The sequence below is a fragment of the Mytilus edulis genome, chromosome 2, assembly GCF_963676685.1.
Source record: "Mytilus edulis chromosome 2, xbMytEdul2.2, whole genome shotgun sequence".
NCBI classification, from domain to species: domain Eukaryota; kingdom Metazoa; phylum Mollusca; class Bivalvia; order Mytilida; family Mytilidae; genus Mytilus; species Mytilus edulis.
In genome coordinates, this window is record NC_092345.1 from 57366326 (window position 1) to 57390410 (window position 24085).

At 32.1% G+C, this 24085-nt stretch overlaps 2 protein-coding genes across 3 annotated transcripts; one reads left to right on the plus strand and one right to left on the minus strand.

Annotated features, from left to right (window-relative positions):
* Positions 1-1415: 1415 nt before the first annotated feature.
* On the minus strand, positions 1416-12139 carry LOC139512494 (succinate dehydrogenase assembly factor 3, mitochondrial-like). 2 transcript variants are annotated; one of them, XM_071300136.1, is made up of 3 exons: positions 12037-12139; positions 2625-2831; positions 1416-1640 (listed from the first exon to the last, which is right to left on the minus strand). In XM_071300136.1, exons 2-3 carry the CDS (start codon positions 2805-2807, stop codon positions 1473-1475), a joined length of 351 nt encoding a protein of 116 aa, XP_071156237.1. In that variant the 5' UTR covers positions 2808-2831; positions 12037-12139; the 3' UTR covers positions 1416-1472. The 2 variants fall into 2 exon arrangements, with proteins under 2 accessions (XP_071156237.1, XP_071156236.1); XM_071300135.1 differs by lacking the exon at positions 12037-12139 and adding an exon at positions 5504-5597.
* Positions 12140-12148: 9 nt separating this feature from the next.
* Positions 12149-19026, plus strand: LOC139512493 (uncharacterized). The gene is made up of 3 exons (XM_071300134.1): positions 12149-12278; positions 15252-15367; positions 16273-19026. Exons 2-3 carry the CDS (start codon positions 15256-15258, stop codon positions 17076-17078), a joined length of 918 nt encoding a protein of 305 aa, XP_071156235.1. The 5' UTR covers positions 12149-12278; positions 15252-15255; the 3' UTR covers positions 17079-19026.
* Positions 19027-24085: the final 5059 nt, after the last annotated feature.

Below are 24085 nucleotides of genomic sequence, written 5' to 3' on the forward strand. Positions count from 1 at the left end.
CAGTGTAAAGTTTTTGTGGTTTTTCAAGTACTATAATTTATTGGTCAACTATAGTATATAAAACTATTATAAGGTATACACATCATTCTAGCCAGAATAAATTACCTTAATCTCATTTTCATTGATCATTCAATAAGTGTTTGTGCTTCAGTGTATTTTTTTCAAATTCTTTAAAGTAATAGGTCAGATGTATTTGGTAAAAGAAATAATTGTAAGGTGTACATGTCTGTCTGGCATACACTATTTGACTTTGACCTAATTTTCATGGCTCATTGGTCATGATACATTTTCTTAATGTTGTCAGTCTATCAGATACTACAAGCAACAGATCAACTATAATTGGTGTATTGAATGATTGTAAGATGTACATATCTGTCTTTCCTGGTTCATCTAACCATGTCCTCATTATCATAGAACCATGATGTTAAGTTTATGTGATACTTATGGTAAAAACTTCATGTTACATACTTTCAACATAAATTTAATGATAAGTAACACAGGCAAGACATTTTAGTGTGTGCACTCTTATTTCTAATATGATTACATTTGCACTCTCAGTGGTGGATCCAGAACTTTTCCTAAGGGGGGGCCCGCTGACTGACCTAAGGGGGGCCTGCCCCAGTCATGCTTCAATGATTCCCTATATAATCAACCAGATTTTCCCCACGAAAGGCCCCTGGATCCGCCTATGACTCTGATAGATAATTGTCTCATTGGTAATCGTACCACATCTACTTATTTTTATATTTTGTTGAATTTCATTCCAAAGTCCAACTAATCAGCATTGGTGATAAATATCAACCCTTATGTCAAATTCAATAGACCGCTAGTCCTTTAAAAATATGTATAGTAATTAAACAGAAAACAACTTGATAAAACAGTTACAATACACACCTAAACCACTTTAGCAGCATTTTTGGATGACATATTTTTCACATTTTCATCAGATATCTAGAAAATAAGAAGCCTCTGTAAGAGGATTTGCTTACTGTGGATTCATTTTATTTTTGTGGATTACGGTAATCTTGCATTTTCCTAGATATCTGATTTCATGGTTTTTCCAAAGTCTGCATAGAGCCAAATAGATAATTTTTATTTCCTCAAACAAAGTTGTTTAGCTTTTAAGTATTTACACATGTATTTGAACCACCTAGATTACTCCCTGTGTATAATTTTCTGCAACAGAAGTAACATGCAAGACAAAAATCAAAAAGTTCTACATATGTTTGCAACACTGATGTTCATATTTTGAATGTATAAGCAAAAATAAGTTGGTTGCACTGGATTTAAAAAGTTGAATAACACAAATAATTTTACTCTACTATGGGTTTTACTTAAAAATGCACTTAGCTTACCCATAAAAATTTACTTAAATATAAAACCTCACCAATGTTAGAAGAAAAATTATGGTACAGTATGTTCATCACATTTTATTAACAAATTATTTACATATCTATTTTATACTATACACATCAATTGTCATCATCATTTAAAGGTTTATTGGTTTCTTTGAAAAGTTCATATAACTGAGCCACTTGATCATTCTGGAAACAGTCTAAGAGTTCAGGAGATAGGTCAACTCCTATAGTCTGTACTTTCTTTCTAGCAGCCAGCTGCTTTCCAATGGTTAAGTAATATTTCTGTAATAATCAAAAACGTCCCTGTTAACTAGAAAGCATATGTTAAATGATAAGATTGATTGGTTGTTGGTGTTTCAACACATTTTCCATTACTATTAGCTATGATTTACAGATTTTTTTGGTGGAGGGAAAATGAAAGCCTGGCTTATTTATAAAACTGACACCATCCTATTCATCTAGACCATCTGAGTTTTGATAAGCTAGTGATACAGTAGGTGAATTAGCCACCACTGATTTGCTGTCTAATTGACATTTATCCTACATCTTCTTTAATTCATATTCTGAGATACAAAAGAGAAATTACATTTATGGTCTTGAATGACCCGGTTAATTTACAGAAAAGAAAAGAATGATATATATACATTTCTAAGTTCTTTTAAAGAAAGGACTTCAGATAGTGAATAGAAGCGAAGCTTGGTTGAAACAATATGGTAGTTTCAGATGTTTAGAAAAAAAGCCTAATTCTAAAAGCAACATTTTGGCTCAACTAACATACAGTTCATGTGTTGCTTAAAAAGATTTTTTTGGCAGTAAATAGATAATCTCTAAATATATTTATTTTGTGAATGTCTAATACATTTTAAGTGACAGTTGCACTCTATTTTGTTTCTAATAGATATAGGAAGATGTGGTATTAGTGCCATTGAGACAACTCTCCACCCAAGTAACAATTTTTAAAGTAAACCATTATAAGTCAAGGTACAGCCTTCAACACAGAGCTTTGGCTCACATCGAACATCAAGCATGTAGGTCAAAAAGTAAATGTTGTGATGTTACTGAATTGCTGTATAACCCCGGGAAAGGGTTGATTGTTAAACAAATCTGCAATGTTTAGTAAAGAACTGAGTTTCAACATTTGATTCTGCTAGCCAGACAAATACCTCTGCAAATCAGAGACCGTTAAAATACAATCGAATTTAGGGCCAAAATCTTTTCTTCTCCTTAAGCTTACACTCTTAAAGCTGGCTTCACTAAAAGACTTACAGTCCATTCATCCATGAAAATTCCTGTTTCCAGGGGAGGAGCATCTTTGTGTCTTTTGAATTCATCTTTGACATACTGATCTCCCATAGCTTTCATCTGCAGGGGTAGTCCTCTGTGTATACGAAGGATTGCTTTGTAAAGTGCCCTAACCCTTGAAACTTGACTTATATTAGGTGCTGACATTCTTCATTTTTCTCTAGACTAAACCTGTAAATGATAAAGTTCAGCTATATATAAATAAATAAATTTTCTAAAATTTTGAATTGCAATCTAACAAAGAATCCATAGGCTTCTGTACATAATATAAAAGTATATTGAGGTCTGTTTAGGGTTCTATTGAAGCCTGTAGATTTACCACCAAAAGAAATCTGTATTGTCAGATTAAAAACTTAGAGCAATTGTAAAAAAAAAAATTTATGGCTACGAACATGACAAGTATGTTTCCAAAAAATTAACATAGAGCACTAGTGTCGCCAAAAATATTTGTTTAAAGGGGCACTAGCTACGAGATATAAAAAATCTAAAGTATGATTTGTTTTTGTTCAATCAATAATGAAAGTGAAATAGTGAAATAATATATCAATTTTAGCACCCAAAATGGTTCAATTTTGTCAAATTAAGCTAAATAACATTGATAATGAATTATTTGCTTGCAAGTGAATAATTCAACCTCATTGAATACATATTCATGTGAATTCAATTTAACCCCTTAACTAGAGATGGACAGCCAGGGGCGTAGCTAGAATGAAACGATGTGCAAGCAACTACAGCCTAAATAAATTTGGGACCCTTTTATGCAGAAAAATGGGTTTTTTTTTTCGGTTTTCGGTCATAGGACGGTTAAAAGAGGAGCTATAATTATGTAGATAGGACTTATAAAAAAATTATGAATGTAAAACTATAATTAATAAATCTTCTGAATCAAGTAATACATAAACAAAACATATTTGTGATGCAGAATTTACTCAAAATTGTCCAAAATCTGCTCTTTGGGTCTAGGCAGAAACAAACTTCTCTATTACTTTGTCAATATTCACACTGAAATCCTGATGAGTATGCAGTAATGCTAGTCAACTGTTGTTGTTCATTGTTGATCGTACATTTGTTTTCCATACGTAGTACACTGATAGATCTCCACTCGCAAGATGTTATAAACCAGTGTACGTGTTCGGCATCAAGCGAACTCCCAATTGAATTCGTCAAAATTACATGCCATGTCAGTTTCGTATGTCTCAGACAATGTTGAGATTTGTTTGTTATATTTCCTACAACATGATGACACAGATACAGCGATTTAAGGATAATAATTGACCCGACTCTACTATCCAGTTCCCTTATCATATGGTCTATGAACGCAAAGAAATCATAGTAATGAGATTTCATGCAATACTGTTTTGGCGTGTTTGCAGGATGATTGGCTCCGGTAGTCTGTCTACCACATCGCCTCTGCATATTTTCAACAATATCGAAGGGTTCTGATAATTCTAATGCCGATTGGTACATCTACTCTAAACTGATGAATCATACACTGTAACATGTGCTCCAAAACTATGTGTCTTAGACTGTGTATTACAAATTCAAATCTTGTAAAAGATACAAGTTACTGTCCGATTTTGTCATAATCTCCAAAATATCCAATAAAACTTTAATTTAGAACCAAATGCCATTATTTAATGATATTTCATCAATTAAAAAAGTGACAACATAGGTCTAAGGTGTTTCCTTTAACATTCAATTCATAAATTTTATTTTGCAAATTTGTTTTGCATGCGGAATCGATGTGCACGCAACTGCGTGTTAGCGTATAGGGAGCTACGCGCCTGACAGCGCATTCATTGTACGTGTACTGGTTATTTGAAGGAAAAGAATGTCAACATAGAAAGTGAAACAAAGGTAAATCATTTGATGACTGATTCGATCCACAAAAAATCTTTCTTATACAGGTAAAAACAATGAGAAACATATATTTTTAATCTATAAAATTAAATTAAACTATAAAAATCCAATTGCACGAATTAGCTTAATCAATTTACAAAATGTATATCTAAATTTAGGTTTACATCGCTTATATGGTCATCTGAGGTGAACTCGATAGTTGATTAGATGGAGTCTATACTAAAATATGAACGAAACGAAGCTACATATTATCATGATTATCGACCCTTTTCTCTGTAAACTGTTAACTTTAGACTTTTGATAGTTTTGATAAATGTTTTACATTGTTATAAATAAATTATGAGAATTTGAGTCAAATCTGTGACCATGTGCACGAAGTTGGCAGCTGGTGCCCCTTTAAGGTACAAATGTAATCATATCACATGTATAATACAATGTTTGTGTGAATATTTTTTAACATGTTCAAATGTTAAAATTTTGTTTATTACTGCTTCGTGATATAAGATACAGTTACAGGGGAGGACCCAGGTTATGATGTTGATAACACAAAAATTTAAGTTGAAAAATACATAAACATGTAGTTAAAACTCCTCTTTCAGAAAATGACATTTGGCTTGATTGTGTATGAAGATTCTTTGTGCCACTTTTTATAAACAAATCACAGATGATATTTTTCATATTTACCATGGGATCAAAACAGTAGTGTAATGCCCTTATACATGTAAAAGAATAGTAATAAAGGTTAAACACAGTTAAAAGGACGTAATTACTAAAAAAAACAAAATTTGCGCTGTGTAATTAAAAACAATTAATTTGGCATGAGGATTTATCAATTATTGGAAATGGTCAAAACCTGATAACAAACATTATTTATTTATTTTTGGCCAAGTAAACAAAAAAATGTAATGGAAGTCGGATGGGCAGAAACTTTAACCGTTTTACTAGTTTCATATCAATAGACAGATTTATCAAACTGTGTTTACCGATTTCCCCTGTTATTATCCACAAACAAAATTATGTAAAAATCAAGGGTACAACATACTGAGGGGAGGGTAACGTACGGTAAATAATCAAAAATTATTATCTGTAGACGAATTTCTTCCGTTGAAGGCACACCTCCTGTTATGATTATAATAAAATTCTAATCTTCATTTAAAGATGGTAACACATTTAACAATGACATGTTTTAAAATCTTCCATGAGGCCTTCCAAATCTAATAATACAAAAAGGAAAGGAAAAAAATACAAACAAAATTAATATAGTTATTTCTGGGACTATAATAGTCCCAGGTTGAGGTTATATTGCATTGAATAAATAAGCTCTTATACAATAGATGATGAAAAAAAACACATGAAATTCCGACATCTTCATTCTGTATAGGTAGAAAAAGGTTGAACATTTGATCTTAAACGTATTTGATTATTATCTATTTCTTTAATATTATTCGGTAAATTATTTCAGGTAACAAGACCAGAATATTTAAATGTCCTTTTAAAATTATTCACTCGTTATTTTATATACAGGAACATATATATTAGATATACTGGTCCCAGGTTTATAGACGTCCTTAACCATGTCGATTCATAATATGATACGAAATATACTCTGTGTTAAATTGAAAACCCTTTAAGAAATAGTTTAGTAATAGGATCAATTACAAAATATCGATATTTCATTTTTTCTGGGCTCTATAAAACAACACTTCGTTAAATTATGATGGATATTTTGAACAGATATATCATGTTAAGGAGGGGTATTTACGAAAAATACCAGTCGAGAGAATGTTAAATTTCACGAGCCGTAAGGCGAGGGAAATTCATTCTCAAGACTGGTATTTTTCGCAAATACCCCTCAATAACATGATATATCTGTTTAATTACACCGAATGTTAATGTACTAAAACGCATTGATGATCGTGACGTTACAAGCGTCCAGTCGGATAGAGTATTTTTTGGCAAATACCACGGCAGAGAGGGTAAAAAAGGCATATCCTTTTAGCAAATACCCCGGCGGCGTTAAAAATGAACGATATTCATTTGATAACAGCAAATTGGTGAAAAATACACTGGCTATTAACCAATCAAAACCCCGGATTCTTACATAAGGTGTAATTACGTCAGATATAAACCCTACAGATACAGCCAAACTTCCTTACCAAATATTTGTATCTCTAAAAGAATTTGGTAAAGGAAAATTGACAATCGGGTGCGAAAAGTCGTTTAGTTTGTTGTTAACATGTTTGTGATCGCTCAACCTTCATTCGTAAATATAACTCAACATGCAGACTTCTTATACGTTCGGGTATTTTACATCCAATCCTTTATGGTGTTCTTTAGAAAGCATAAAAATGTCAGTATTCACCTCAAACAAAACCTTTAAACAGACTGATTAAGAAGGGATATAGTTACGATACCTTTGTCAGGTCATAAAGATTGCATATTTTGGCTTTAATATTGATTCACAAGTATAGGGTCTTTGCATCTGAGTTAAACACATTTATTTAAAAAAAAAAAACAGTTGCTGGCATGACACGGGTTATGTTCTTCTCATATATTTTGTGATGGTATAATACTAAACCCCTGACGGGAGGGATTGTGCCTGATATTCATATGGTGATGGCATAATCTTTCAATCAGTTTAATTGAAGTCTGGAGCTGGCATGTCAGTAACTGCTAGTAGTCTGTTGTTATTTATGTATTATTGTCATTTTGTTTATTTTCTTTGGTTACATCTTCTGACATCTGACTCGGACTTCTCTTAAACTGGAATTTACTGTGCGTATTGTTTTGCGTTTACTTTTCTACATTGTCCAGAGGTATAGGGGGGAGGGGGGAGATCTCAAAAAACATGTTTAACCACGCCGCAATTTTACGCCTGTCCCAATTAAGGAGCCTTTGGCCTTTTTAGTCTTGTATGATTTTTAATTTTAGTTACTTGTGAATAATTTGGAGTTTAGTATAACGTCCATTATCACTGAACTAGTATATATATTTGTTTAGGGGCCAGCTGAAGAACGTCTCCGGGTGCGAGATTTTCTCGCTGCATGAAGACCTATTCGTGACCTTCTACTGTTGTCTGCTCTATGGTCGGGTTGTTGTCTCTTTGACACATTCCCCATTTCCATTTTCAATTTTATTGAGCAAATCTGACAGACGGCAAAATGTTCATCAGATTATAAATTTTCAGACGAGTCGGGTTGCTGCCCCTGAGTAAGTAATTTTACAGTTTTTTGTTATGATCTTAGATATCATTATGACGCTACGCACAGTGTTCGGTTTAGTAATGGTAACGTTACTCGACGTAGTTTCAACCGAGTTCTGTACAAAACGTCAAAGCTTTGCAATATTTTTAATACAGCTGGCAGCATTTTAATGTTTTACTACTTATCTAAAAATTTAGACTGTTAACATGACTGATTATATATTTTGACTAATAAACTTTCCATTCTCAATTTTATTTATTTCCTCATAATCTTAACTTATTGAAAGTTTATATATCAAATATTTGTCACTGCCCAAGCATGTCAATTGTTGCAAAATGTATATCCTCGATGATGCTCAGTATTCCGTCATCACAAATATCTAAGGTAAGCCAGTACCACAGCTGTTTAGTGCTTTAAGAGTATAAATGTTATCAACCCGCCTTCAATTGTAGTTTTCAAACTACCATTAGCGAATAATGTTAGGGTTTTTCTATCAGTACTACCAAAATCCCAAATATGTGTCTTTCGAGAAGATTATAATGAAAAATAATCCGCGTTCGGGTCTATGGCAGCCACAGCTACTATATATCCCCTTTTTGCTTGATCTATAATTTCAATTTCATCCTCAACTTTTGGAAAGAAAACGGCAGTTTGGAATTGCTCATTTTATTTAAAATTTAAAAGTGATCTACAGTCCTTGAAATAGAATGAGTATTTTTCACATGCGTCTGTTTGTTGGATGCCTTGAAATGACTGTTAGTGTATACAACAAACATTCGTACTAGCAGCAACATATTTGTTACTAGGTTCCAAAGTCGAAAGGTTCTGTATTATAGAAAACGTATTATTTATCAAAAGATAAAAAATACATAAATTACGTAACATTGACGTTCCGTGCAAAAAAACGTTCAATTTGGACGTGGTAACATTTTGGGGAGACATGGAAAAATCGATTAAAATTTATGAAAAATTAAACGTTTCCTTGACATTGAAGGCTTAAATAAATCTTTAAAAAAATCATATTTCAGTAGTAACCTTTGTTTTCATAGTTCATTTGTCTGTCACAAAATTAGAATACCCTTAATTATCATGGTACTGAAAAATCTTGAACAATGGACCTATGGTAACATTTAAGGGAGACACAGAAAATACTGGAAAAAAATAAAATGAGAGAAGCTGTGTCAGAAATAAAAATGTTTTCGTAAAATTCAATAAAATCACATTTGCATGTAGAGGGGGCTAACCTTTTCTATGATTTATGTGAAAATATTTTAATATCGAAGTGCTTGCTTTTATTTTTGTTAACTCGAATTTTCAAATCTTACAGATCTATGGAATTTAGAAAATGGCCACTAGATTGCGAACTGACATGCGTTTTATCGAACCCGTTTCACATCATGTATATATATGATTCTTTTGTATCCCACCTGCACAAATTTCATCGAAATCCATTCAGTAGTTCTTGTTTTTTCTCCGTTTATATTTGGATGGTTAGTTATTGTTGTTACGTCTTACACGGCAAAAATTGCATTATAAACACGGAATCATGGCTTTATTATGTAATAATACATAACATTAAATTTATTAAAATCTCCTTTTATTAAATTTCGATTAAAATGATGAATCAAGACAAGTATTTTTTTAATAATACGCAGAATTGATTTGTTTTTGTCCTATTTTTGCAGCAATAAAATGGTCAAACGAAATCTAGACCGAATACCGTGCGTAACGTCTATAGTATCTAAAAATATCTTAAACATGTTAAATCTAATACTATTTGTTCTGATTAATCAGGGCCGTAACTACATTAAGGCAAACGAGGCAAATGCATCATGTTGGAAATTAAAAAAAAATATAACTGAACCAAAAAATTGTCTTATTGTCATCTCAAATTGTTTTCTCAGAAAGTGTCTTGCAAAAAGCAAGTTTTCTTCAATCTCTGATGTCGCCCGCCCTGCATGTTTTTCGTGATCATGATTTCTATTTTACTTTTAGTTTTTAGAGTGGATGGTGTATTAATTGTACTTCTTTGTCCCGGGTTTGTCTTTTGTTCATTTTTGTTCTATTTTATGACTATAGTCTGCATATTGATTTTCATTTGTAAATGTGTGGTTTTGCAATGTTGCATGTCTATCGATGTCCAGACATTGTGCGAGAACATATTGTAAGAATATACGAAGCTACTGGACACAGAAAAAAATGATCGCTTCTGCATGGAGAATTGAACTTGATATCAAAGAATACAAAACTGCCTTTTTTGTAGATAAAACTAATGCTGACATGGTTCAAATCAGTGGCGGATCCAGAACTTTTCCTAAAGGGCGGGGAGGGGGGGGGGGCTGACTGCCCTAAGGGGGGCCCGCTCCAGTCATGTTCAATGATTCCCTATATAATCAACCAAATTTGTCCCACGAAAGGGAGGCCCGGGCCTCCCAGCCCCCCCCCCTTGGATCCGCCTATGCAAATTAAAGTAAGACCACCAAGTTTCCGGTATCAAATCATCTCACACAAAGCCAATGCATAGAAAAAATACAAATGTCAATGGACAAAATCACGATATTTGCTTTATCCTATATATCGGTCTACTTTTAATATTGTCCCCGTAAAACCAAATCACAATGAATCTATGTTTGTTTTGAGACCAGAAAATTGTCGAAAAAAATTAGCTTAAAATGAATTGCCTTTCAATGTAAGAAAGAGTCCAGTAAACACTCAGAATGCACGAATTTGCGTTATTTTTTCGCAGAGCTTTTGGGGGCCTTGAGCAGCCCCCAGACCCCTCGCCAAAAACTTTTCGCCTCGCTACGCTCGGCATAAATATTTTGCTTCACTATTAAAAGAGGCTAGTTACGGCCCTGGATTTTAACCTTACATGATTTCCAAAGCATCAGCCGTAAATGCAGGTGAGCGACATAGGCTCTTGAGAGTCCCTAGTTATTTATTAAGTGCATGGTATATTATTTGTCATCTATTATAGTTAATACTAAAATAACGAGGTCCAATTTGTCAGCTGTCAATGACTCAGGGGGTAAAAACGACAAATCAAAGAATTCAACTTTATATATAGCTAATATAGGACAATGTTGTAGATTAAAAATTACACCACTCTAGACTCTTTTGTTTTCCACATAATTAATATTCAGACCCATTTGTTTTCCACATAATTAATATTCAGACTCTTTTGTTTTCTATTGCCAATAATTAACAAGTTCCGTGTCGAATCCGATACCGATACCAATTGTATATGTATTCACCTGTTACCTTTACCTTATCTGTACGTTCTGCATCTGACAGGCGCACCACCAAACTATATACACGGGTCATAATCACAGAGTTGACACTACTAAATTCAATCTTGTCAATAGTTCTCTATTGTAGCATTTTAATCAGAAAGACTTTCTAAGATAACAATACGAATACTAAAAATCTGGACTTAAAATAAGGCATATAACTCAAGTTAGGTACAGTGTTCAATTTGTTAGCGAGGCATGACGTAAAACAGCGAATAAAAGAATTCAACTTTATTTATAACTAATATAGGACAATGCTGTTGATTAAAAAATACTCCATTCCAGGACCTTTAAATTTGTTTTCCAAATAATTAATATTACCAATAATTGATAAGTTCCGGGTCGTCGGAACAGAATGATTTTGAAAGCAGAGAAAACTGTGTATCTTTTAACCGGCACGACTTTATCAGATGACAATACCAATAATAAAATAAGGCTTACGCATAGTTATATACTTTAATTCAGTCATGGACCCGAGATATCACAGATGTGTTCTAGTTGTAATTAAAGTGTATTTAGATGGACTGTACGTGGTACAGCAATGACTCTGAGAGCAATGATCACAACTAGAATTCAGAACTAAAAAAAATCTTTAATATGATATCGCACATCAAAAACATTTTTAGAGGACACACAATCAGTATTGGTTACCCCATACACATATATACACATGTATCTTTAGTTTTCTCATGGCATGATGGCCAGCTGTATTGATAAACAAAAAATGAAATTCAGTCTTAAAAAATGTTTGTCCCGAGAAAAAAAATCACCTCAGTGACAGCCGATTGGGATGGTCGTTGCCTAAGGGTTGTTGGCTGTTTTTTGGAAAGAACTGGAGCGGTTTTTTTTTGCCTTCAAAATTTGTCTCAAAGAAATCTGGGATCAATATATCTAACAATATCATAAAAAAAAACATGTTCCTCAAAAATTATTAAATAACTGCATGTGTCCTCGGGCCGTGGGGAAGGATTGTGCGAAACGATTAAAGATTATTCATGTTTTATATTATTATGTGAATGACACCTGTTCTTCCAGTTCGTTCAAAACAATTTTTACATCAACATGTCAATTATCATCGACGTCATTAGTATGTTTTTAGCCACACTACGTACGACATTCGTGTCACGTGACACATCACGTTTTTGCCCACGTTCCAAATTGTAAACATTACGTAACTTCAGTACATACGAAGAGAAGTTTTAACGCATTTTGTAACGTTTTTGGAAATAATATTACGCAACTGGGTCAGAGAAACGAGTACCGCAGTAAGTATATATAATCATATAAATGAATACTTTTGGAAGAATTTTATATTTTGAAATAGCAATCACTCGTTTGAATCGTTACGTTGATGTAAACGAAATGTAAACAAGGGTCTAATTAAACAAATCCTTGATCTAAATTAACAATATTTTGTTGTTTTATAGAAATATACACCATGATATTTTAAAATTACACATTGAAATTTTATGCATATACATTGTAATTTCAAAAATTTACATTGAAATTTTAGATAACACATTGAAATTTAAAACATACATGGAAATTTTACAAATATACATTCAAACTTAAACATATTCATTGAAATTTTAAAAACACATTAAATGTTATTAATCTTTAACCTGATAACAAACATTTGGGTCATGATGCTTGAGGGGAAAATGTGACCAGTCACATCTATAAATATGGGTGTGACCCTATACACTATACAAATCCTTTGTGTAATAAATTACTGAAATTTAATCAAAATGTCTTGAATTATCCTGATTTAAAAAGATCAATTGGTGGATATCATGGTCGCGGTCATAACAATTATAACAATTATCAAAGTCGGGGTCGTGGATATGGGTAGCCTTAATATCCTGATATTTAACTATCTTGACTATCTTATTAAAGAAGATAAAGTTGCCAGTTATAATTAAGTTTTGTTTAATGCATATTGTAGCTAGATTATGTTTTGCTTTCTGTTTTGTATAAACTTTAATTGTCATTTATAATCAATGATTATATAGGACAAGAAAAGGTTAATTCATTTTTACCTTTCCTCAGTCATAAGAGGGAAAAGAGTTTTATTACTTTACAAGGATTTCATATTCATATTACATTGCACCTGCCCAAAAACTAACTACAATGTATCTATATAAAAAAAAATATTGTACAACTTAGAAATGGTCAGAGGGAATTAAAAAAAAAAAAAAAAAAATTGCTGCAGTTAAAGAGCAATTATTACCAGTCAAAAGAAAAACAATTCTTTCTACAACATAACATTTTGTGTTTGCAACTTCATTTTATGCTGACCAATTCGCAATCAGAAGACGACACACTTGAAAACATAGAAAAAGATATTATTAAGTTTAGTCAACAAGGTAGTATTATATTGTGTGATGACATAAATGCAAGGACAAGGTCATGTAGAGCCAGATTTTATAATTAATGATGTACATATACCAATGTATGATAATTATAGTTGTGATGTTATTCAAGAAAAAAGATGTAGTTATGATATGAAAGTAGATTCAAGAGGTAAACAGCTTCTGGACTTGTGTATTGCGTCTAAATTAGTACGTATTTTATGGGAGAATGTGGGGCGATTCTTATGATAAATACACTTGTATGAAAGCAGTAGGTAGTAGTGTGGTAGACTATGTTATTGTGTCAGAAGACTTGATCGCAGACACTTTATTTTTTCATGTTGCTGATTTTTTATCAACTCTGTCAGACTGTCACTGTAAACTAACATTTGACCTGTTAGCTAGTTACTCACCTAAAAATAAGGAGCAAGACATTACTATTTTATTTCCAGGAAAATATATATGGTCAGAAACCTCTACACAAAAATGTCAAGATACTTTAGCCAGCCAAATATTAGAAACAGTATTGAAAAAATTTTGGACTCAAAATTAAATCTTTCAGATAACTATATTGAACAAGCGGCTAATGAATGTTTTAGTATAATAGATAATGCTGCCAGTAAATGTTTGATATTTCGTAAACCTAAATTAAAAGGTGTACATGATAAACATAAAAACAAAAAATGGTTTGACATAGACTTAGTACAAAAACGTAAAAGTCTTTATTTCTTATAAAGGTAAGCTATTATCAAAATTCCCTTGGGACCCAATTATAAAAGGGTCTTACTATAAATGTTATAGAAAGTATAATAAGCTACGTAAATATAAAGAAAGGAAATTTAAACAAAACATTCTTGACAGTCTGGATAATCTAAGGGATAATAATCCAAAGAGTTATTGGAATCTGTAATTAATTATCTCATTAAAGAATTTAAAGAAAACATTTCAGATGGTCCAGAAAATTCTATTCAAAGTAATGTCTGGTTTTCATATTTTCAATCTTTAAGTTTTAACTGTGACAAATTTGAAGACAGATTAGAGGAAATTAGTAAGAAAGTAAAAAACAGTAAAAAAAAATCCAACTTTTTGTGAACTAGATTACAAAAATTAATAACCCTATTAAAAAGAAATTTTGGATGCTATAAATAAACTAAAATTTGATCGCAATCCAAATTCAGAGCTGTATCAAGCTTGAATGTTGTGTTCATACTTGCCCCAACTGTTCAGGGTTCGACTTCTGCGGTCATATAAAGCTGTGCCCTGCGGAGCACCTGGTTAATCATGAATTTTGCACTGAAGATAGACTTGCCAAATTGACAATTAGTGCAATAAGTTAAGCCCATCTTATCAATATATAGGATTCATATTTGGTGAATATAAAAATAAAGTAAATTTATTAAAACAAGCATGACAATGGCAAAATTGACATGAAAATTTCTGCATTTGGAGTAGATGCTATACAATGTATGTAGTTATATAAGACACATGTTGTATATTTTAGTTTCTTGTACAATTTGGAGTTTAGTATGGCGTTCATTATCACTGAACTAGTATATATTTGTTTAGGGGCCAGCTGAAGGACGCCTCCGGTTGCGGGAATTTATCGCTACATTGAAGACCTGTTGGTGACCTTCTGCTGTTGTTTTTTCTATGGTCGGGTTGTTGTCTCTTTGACACATTCCCCATTTCCATTCTCAATTTTAGTTATATTCTTAGTTTATTTGAATCAATTTATCACCAATGAGATCGTGATTATTATACATATCTCATAATCATGTGGTACATTGTATCTTGCATGTATCCTTTTTCAGGAATGTCACCTCAGATAGAAATATGTACATATACATGTATATAGCTTTTTTATGTTGAATTTTATTTGATTTGTAGGAAAATGTCTGGCCACAGTGCAACCAAGTTGTTGACTATAGGATGTATGATTTTCGTATGGGCTGTGATGATTGTTGTAAATGCTTTAGCAACAGTTAAACTTGGTAGAGATATAGGTAAGATTTTACTTAGTTGTTAGGTAAATACCTTTACAATCACTCACAAGTTACCCATAAATTTAGGTTGAAATGTACATAGTATTATTATCAATGTAATCTATTTTCATATTAAAAGACAGTAACACTCACAACTCACAACATCTGACTACTTTTTGTGGATTATTAGCACACATTATTTGATGTATATTGTGATTTTAACAGAGCCAGCTTTACAAGGGTGGTATAGGGTTATTTTTCATGCATATTTTTTGGCCTTTTTATTACACATGTTTTCGTGTTTTGACATTTTATATTTGTGTTTGGTTCGATGCGTGTGGTTTGTGTTTCCCCTTTTCCCCTTATTTATTTTCAGTGTTCATGTTGGTATTCTTTATTTTTCGTGCTTGTCCTACATTTAATTAAAAAGTAAATCAGGACTAATTCAAAGTCGGCCCTAGTATTGTATTGTACTGTACATTGTATATACATTTGTATATGGTATGCAATAAAGTCCATTAAATTACTATGAATAATATTTTTCAAATCAGATGCATGTAAAGGACACTAAAAAGTGACCACAGGGTCTTCATTTGCAATAGAAATGACTGCAATTTTTTTATTCAAGAATGCATGAGTTATTACTTCTAGTTCTTTTTTCCTTATAATAATAAAAACAATTTTATTTCTTGTACTTCGTTTTTCCCAATTTTTATTTTCAGTGCAACTTTTTTTGGAATTTTTATTTCACTTCTTTTTGTGGTCAGTCCCTCCCCTTTATCACCATCCTTTACATTTATGAAGAAACTTTTGTGAGAAAACTTGAGCAAAATACTACATGTACTATGTATATTTATTTATACAGTTTTGAAGTTAAATGTTGTTTGATTCAAAGTTAAAATGTTTGCTTTTAATTCTACTTTTAGGTTTATTTAAGAACACCACAGGTGACATATCAGACAAATATTACACTCAAATAACACCAGCTGGATGGACATTCAGTATATGGGGAGTCATTTACACATGGCAGGGGATCTTCATGGTATATGTATTGACAACCATTTGTAGAAAGGTCCGTAACCACTATCTTTATCAGATGTCAGTACTTCCAGTAGCTGTGTATGGCATTTATATTGTCAACAACTTGGCAAACATTGCCTGGATCATAATATGGGATAGACAATATACCATTGCAGCACTCTGCGTCATTTTGATCACACCATTCACATTATATGTGTGTTTGTTTCTTTCATTTCGACAGCTCTACAGAAACTTGGCTTACCTGTCTAAAAATGATGCCACCAAAGAAATATGGTTTATCAGATTTTTCATCCAGAATAGTTTAGCTTTTTATGCCGCTTGGGTAACAGTGGCATCACTGATTAATCTTGTTGTTGTTCTTGTTTATGATGCTGATGTTGAGCAGGAATTGGCTTGTACCATTACACTTGGAATCCTGTCTTTTGAAATTGTTGCATGGTTTATTATCGATAATTTTATTATTGACAAATATGTACGTTACACTTTCAGTCCATATATAGTCTTTTTTGTCGCCTTAATTGGATCTTTCACCAAGAATTATGATTTAGATGCAAGATATAGAATTTCTATCTTCTTGCTTGTCCTGATGTGTACTGCAGGAGTTCTCCTTATAGTCAAGATCATCACTATAATAATTCGCTATATTAAATATCCAATCAGGTCAAATTTAGAATATGAGGCTACTTTCTAAAAGAAATAAATATTACGGAAATGAATCTAAATCATCCGGAGACTGGCAGAGTTGATTTTTGATAGCTATGGCATGACTTATGATAAAATATTTGAAATTGCTTTTGTATCAGGTGTAAATGTTGTACTGTGTACTACACAATACATGGTATATTTGTAATGTTTTTGTAAATTTAATTCTATAACGTTGTGAATATACAATTTTTGTCTTCTGGATTATACTCATACACAACTTTTTTTTATTTGATATTTGGTTTAAAATTTTCTTTCAATTTGTTATATATTCTTTAGTTTATAATTATCTTCTCAAAAAAAGATAAAATTAAGAAATATATTACTAAGAAAAATTTATATTAATCTATCGTTGAGATTTCATAATGAAAGAGAAAGTTTATTTTTGTGATTAGATGGAAATTGCATTTGTATTTTACAGTACATGTACACTGCACTCACATATATGTGCTTGTAGATTTTCCTCACATCCCTGTTTTGCTAATATGAATTTCTCCTGTTTATTTGTTAAGGAAATTATTAATTTTTCTTTAAAGTTTCAAACAGCAAAATAAACTTGTTCTTTTCATTTTGTGGTTGTATAAGATTCTCTTCCTTTATAACTTATTTCCATAAAGTATTTTGAAAGAAAAAAGTTATGATATAAAAATGATCAATGGCTCACCATTATGCATAATCCAGGGTATTGTAACATTTACTATTAGGGTAATCAAGTTTTCAATAGTAAACTTACACAGTTACAAACACAAATATAAGCTATACAAGCATTATTTACAAGCTAATGATCTGAATATAATTTTGATATTATATATTATATGATCTGAATATAATTTCTTTTGCTTATTGTGAAAACGTTTTTGGGGGCTTAATGGTTTTTGGATGTTTTATTGAAGTTTTATGCATTTATATATATAAATATTTACCTTGTATCTAGTTAGCCATGACGATGAATACAGCTACCTCTAAATAAAAGACCAGTATGGTTAGGGAATTTGTTTAACAGTAACTTTGGTGCTGAAAGTATACTTTTGGTTTTAATTTTGCAACAACATAATATTTATTGTTTGTCTTATACATGTATGTACATTGTTAACTTTGTAAAGTACAGTATACACAAGATGACGAAAAAGAAATACTTTTCAATAAAAAAAAAAAAACCATTTGACTGCTGGAAAAGACTTTATAAATCAAGCAAAAATACTTGATGAATTAAATATTTCAATTTTATATTTATAAACTTGAAAAAGTTTCATTTTTCAGAAAAGTGGCCTTCATTTGAAAACTATGTCCCTCTGCCCTTAGGACCTAGATAGATAAAACTTAGAGAAGATATTTATCAGGAAAACTACCCTGCTATCTCCTGCTTGCTTTATATTTCTGTGAGAAATGAATATAAAGAGTAATATTTAAATTCACCATATCTTATGTGTACTGTATCTAGTCAATTAAATTGCTTGAAACTGAACTGTAACTGTTTGATACAATTGATATTGCCATTTTATATGTGATACATGAATTGTATTTGATTTTGTTAAATCCAACATGATGTGGGCATTCTCTTCATAGTTAAAATCTTTTGCTTCCATTGTATGTCAACCCAGTGGCATAGAATCTCAATAGACAAATTTTTGTAATGTCGATTTTGGAACAAAATTTTACCTGCCAATTATATTTTTATATAAAGATAAGAAAAATACTGTAACCAACTTACTTTTGTGAGCGATGTATTTTTCAAGTACAAAAATAAAGTACTTATAAATAATCATGAATAAGTGAAACAAGAAATTAAGTATTTTAAAAAAAAATTGCGGGTTGGTTTTCAGGAATTTGTTTATTTTTTTATTTAGCATTTTTTACTTGACAAAATAGCCTTGTATGTAGCTAGAGTAAAATATGATTTACATGTATATTCAGATAATAAACTTTTATAAAGTTTTTATGTTTGATCAAATTTTGAAATTCTGAAAGAAGAACAGAAACATGGTGTGTGATTTACATCTTAGTATTTCTTCTTCATCCCTTGAATTGCAGGTCTAACCAATACAAGTCTTAGAATGTCATTGTTTGCTTTTTCATCCCTTGAATTGCAGGTCAAACCAATACAAGTCTTAGAATGTCATTGTTTGCTTTTTCATCCCTTGAATTGCAGGTCAAACCAATACAAGTCTTAGAATGTCATTGTTTGCTTCTTCATCCCTTGAATTGCAGGTCAAACCAATACCAGTCTTAGAATGTCATTGTTTGCTTCTTCATCCCTTGAATTACAGGTCAAACCAATACAAGTCTTAGAATGTCATTGTTTGCTTCTTCATCCCTTGAATTGCAGGTCAAACCAATACGAGTCTTAGAATGTCATTGTTTGCTTTTTCATCCCTTGAATTGCAGGTCAAACCAATACCAGTCTTAGAATGTCATTGTTTGCTTCTTCACCCCTTGAATTGCAGGTCAAACCAATACGAGTCTTAGAATGTCGTTGTTTGCTTCTTCATCCCTTGAATTGCAGGTCAAACCAATACAAGTCTTAGAATGTCATTGTTTGCTTCTTCATCCCTTGAATTGCAGGTCAAACCAATACGAGTCTTAGAATGTCATTGTTTGCTTCTTCATCCCTTGAATTGCAGGTCAAACCAATACAAGTCTTAGAATGTCGTTGTTTGCTTCTTCATCCCTTGAATTGCAGGTCAAACCAATACAAGTCTTAGAATGTCATTGTTTGCTTCTTCATCCCTTGAATTGCAGGTCAAACCAATACAAGTCTTAGAATGTCATTGTTTGCTTCTTCATCCCTTGAATTGCAGGTCAAACCAATACGAGTCTTAGAATGTCATTGTTTGCTTTTTCATCCCTTGAATTGCAGGTCAAACCAATACCAGTCTTAGAATGTCATTGTTTGCTTCTTCATCCCTTGAATTGCAGGTCAAACCAATACAAGTCTTAGAATGTCATTGTTTGCTTCTTCATCCCTTGAATTGCAGGTCAAACCAATACGAGTCTTAGAATGTCATTGTTTGCTTCTTCATCCCTTGAATTGCAGGTCAAACCAATACAAGTCTTAGAATGTCATTGTTTGCTTCTTCATCCCTTGAATTGCAGGTCAAACCAATACAAGTCTTAGAATGTCATTGTTTGCTTCTTCATCCCTTGAATTGCAGGTCAAACCAATACGAGTCTTAGAATGTCATTGTTTGCTTCTTCAATAAGCAGGAGATATATAAACTTAGTGATAAGACTTGTCTACTTAGAAACAGAATTATAGGTCAACTAATTATTGACATAGTATAATTTACATGTAGATAAAAATTTTACTAGAAAATATTGCACTTTTAACTCACCTAACCCAAAGGGCCAAAAGAGCTGTTACCGTCCCTTTGTGTCAGTCTCCTATAAACTTAAACACAAAATTGATAACAAGCATCATTTGTTAAACAAATGTTTTCATCAATTTTGCATGAAATTCACAATTTGGCAGCCAATAAGTCAAATGGCCATAACAGGCAGACGACTTCTTTCATGAATTGCAATTTTTGAATGATGATTACGAGTCCAATTTCGTGTAATTTGTAAGAACTAGTATAGTAAATAGAAACTTAACAACAAAAATATTCACTTGGTGGTCTTCATGGCTGAAATCATATAGACCACTCCTTATATGAGATATTTCCCTTGAATGATGATTACAAACCCAAATAGTCCAGTGAACTATTCACATCACTTTGCATCTGTCTTTGTATTTGTCCTTTTACCATTTGCAAAAAACTAAAACAGATTTAGAAAACCATGAACAACAAAATGACTAGCAAGACAAAATTTACAAGAGAGTCAACATTACCATAATCGTCTCGGACTCTCCCCTTATGAGTTATTTCGATTAGGGGACATCATTAACCCATTTTAATGAACAAAAACTATAGAAGATAAATAGAATAAAAAAAGCAAACATGATATGCAAGCTTAAGGGAGGATAAATATACCAAAAGGGAAGTTCAATATCATCAGTCGAAAACGAACTGACAACTCCATGGTTAAATAAAGGCAACAGTAGCATACCTCTGTTCAAAAGTCATAAATCGATTGAGAGAAAACAAATCTTGGTTACAAATTAAAACTGAGGTAAACACATCAACTATAAAAGGAAAACAACATAACAGAAAAACTGGAGTGCAACAAAAATCCAAAGGACAATGCAACACACACAGAAACGAACTATAAGATAACAACTGCCATTTTTATACGACCGCAAAAATTAAAAAAGTTTTGGTCGTATATTGGTATGACATCGTCGTTGTCAGCGTCGTATGAAGACAGATTGTTTCCGGATAATAACTTTTGAATAAGTCAAAAGAAATCAATAAAATTTTAACACAATCTTTATAACCACAAAAGAAAGCTTGGGATTGATTTTGGGGTTATGGTCCCAAAGGTTTAGAAATTAAGGGCCCAAAGGAGCAAAAAACAGCATTTATCTAGTTTCAGGACAAAAAGTTATGTATTAGTATTTCAATTGTTCTGAAATTGTACCACAATGTTTAATACCATAAGTAGAAGGTTGGGATTTATTTTAAGGGGTTATTAGGCAAACAGTCTAGGAATTAAGGACCAAAAACAAGCATTTTTCTAGTTTCAAGACAATAAGTTGTGTGTAACTGTATGGATCACTCTGACATTGTACCACAAGTTTCCATATAACACAGGGAAAGCTGGGATTCAGTTTGGGGTTAATTTTCCTGAATATGTAGGAATAAGGGGCCAAAATGATGCATTTTTCTAGTTTACAGACAATAACTTGTGTTTTAAGTGTATGGATCTCTATAAATTTTTACAAGTACTATATATACCATGGTTTTTACGAGTTAACATATTTAAACAAACGAATCCGAAGGATGAGTTTGTTTAAATATGTTAATGAGTAAGACACATGGTATATAAAATTTGTAATATAAATACAATGATTGACAGCTTCAAGACCTTCAACTAATATTGGAAATTGATCACGTTACAGTTTTATCCAATGAAATGGAAGCTCGCGCAAGTCACTTTTGCGCTTCGTGTAAGATCGTCTGTTTATTTCGCATGCAATAGAACCCCTGAATTTGCAGAAAGTAAAGAAAATGTCGGATTTTCCCGATTTTTTTTAGTTTTGCGCCCCGTGTATGATTGTAGGCCCAGATAATTTCATAATGTCATCAGACTGAGGTAAACAAAAATGTCGGATTCCAGCGACAAGGATTAAATAATTATTCTAATGACGGCAAGAATTGTTTTTTTTTTTTCAATGTATCATACAAATTAATCATATTTTACAGAATTTTCATCTAATTGAAAAATGCTTTTCTTCCGTTATTTTATTAGATTATTTATTAAAACACAATTTTAATGATAAAACAATATTTTAACAGTGGCAGATCCAGGCGCGTAGATAGTGTACGTCTCCTAATCATGTTTTTTCACAGATATTTGTAGCCGATATTTATTCCTTTTTGTATAGGTACCCCCTTTTTAAATCGAAATTTTCGCAAAGGAAATGACAGTTTTACATTTTTTTTTTTTTCAAAACTGAAAGAAGAAACATTTAGTAATTGTTTCCAAAATAAAGGGAATTCGTAACAATCCTATATAGTTTGAAAAGGGTTTCTTGAAATGTGGTACACATAATTTATTGCTTTTTCTTATAAAATGAAAACAAATGAAGATCTTGACCTTTTAGTATGTTTTACAGTTTCCTAAATATTTTAGAGGCGGATACATTTAAAAAAAAAAGGTGGAGCTTCAGCCATGGAATAACTTGAAAATGAATATGTTATACCATGGCTGAAGCTCCGCCTCTTTTCCTTTAAATTTGCATATAATATACCATGGTTTTCCCTCACCACATTTTTAAAGCAAATTATTTCATAAAAACATCAAAGGAAAAAATCCAATTTATGTTACAAGAGGGTTAAATACCACTAAAGGAAGGTTGGGATTGATTTTGGGGGTCATGGTCCCAACAGTTTAGGAATAAGGGGCCAAAAAGGGGGCCCAAAATAATAATTTTTGTAATTTTCAAACAATAACTTGTGTTTAAGTGTATGAATCTTTCTGAAATTATACCACAAGTTTTCTTACCATGAAGGGATGGTTAGTATTGACTTTGGGGGATTAGGGACAAAATGTTTTGGAATAAGGGGTAAAAAAGGGGGAAAACTAGGTATTTCTGGTCAATGGACAATTAAGACAATTTAAAAGCAGTGTAAAGGATGTAATTCTAAAACATTTTACATACAATGTTGTGTATGTTCGGATTTACCTCCCTTACATTACTCTAGGCCTCAGAACACAATTATTCTTCCCCTTGGCTACAATGCATTTTTAGTTAAAGTAAAATTGAATTTAAAATTTGCACCCTAACAAACATGAAACAAATTTAACTGCTTATTGACCATTATTATTCTAATAAAATATGCTTGTCCCAGGACAATCCATCAGTGCTTTTTCTTTTGAGGGCCCTATTAGCATGCCAATGGTAGGATTTGAATCTTGAATAAATGACAAAGGCTGATTTCTACCCTACTTTCATTTTGGCCAAATCACTACTGGCACTTTCAACAATATTTTTTTCCACATGTTTTACTTATTTCAATATATATGCAACTGATAGGACCACTTAAATAGTAAACATTTCAAAGAAAACAGTAGACAGATTACTTGGGAAGAAATACCCCATATAATAATTGGGAACTATATTCCTAGACCACGAACAAAGGGAATTAATTGTGATCTGAGGCCTATATATTATGTATAAAGAAATGTCAGGTTTTGGACTAATTGCAAAATAAGGGGGGTGGTAGTTGTTTTCAATTTTTTTTCCTTCCAATTTCTCAAATTTCCAACCGGCAAACAACAGTACACAAAACACAACACAGAAAGCTAGAGACTGAGCAACCCCCACCACTAAAACTGGGAATGTTCTCGGGTGCTACACAATAGTGACATGTACATAGTATAAACCTGGTGATA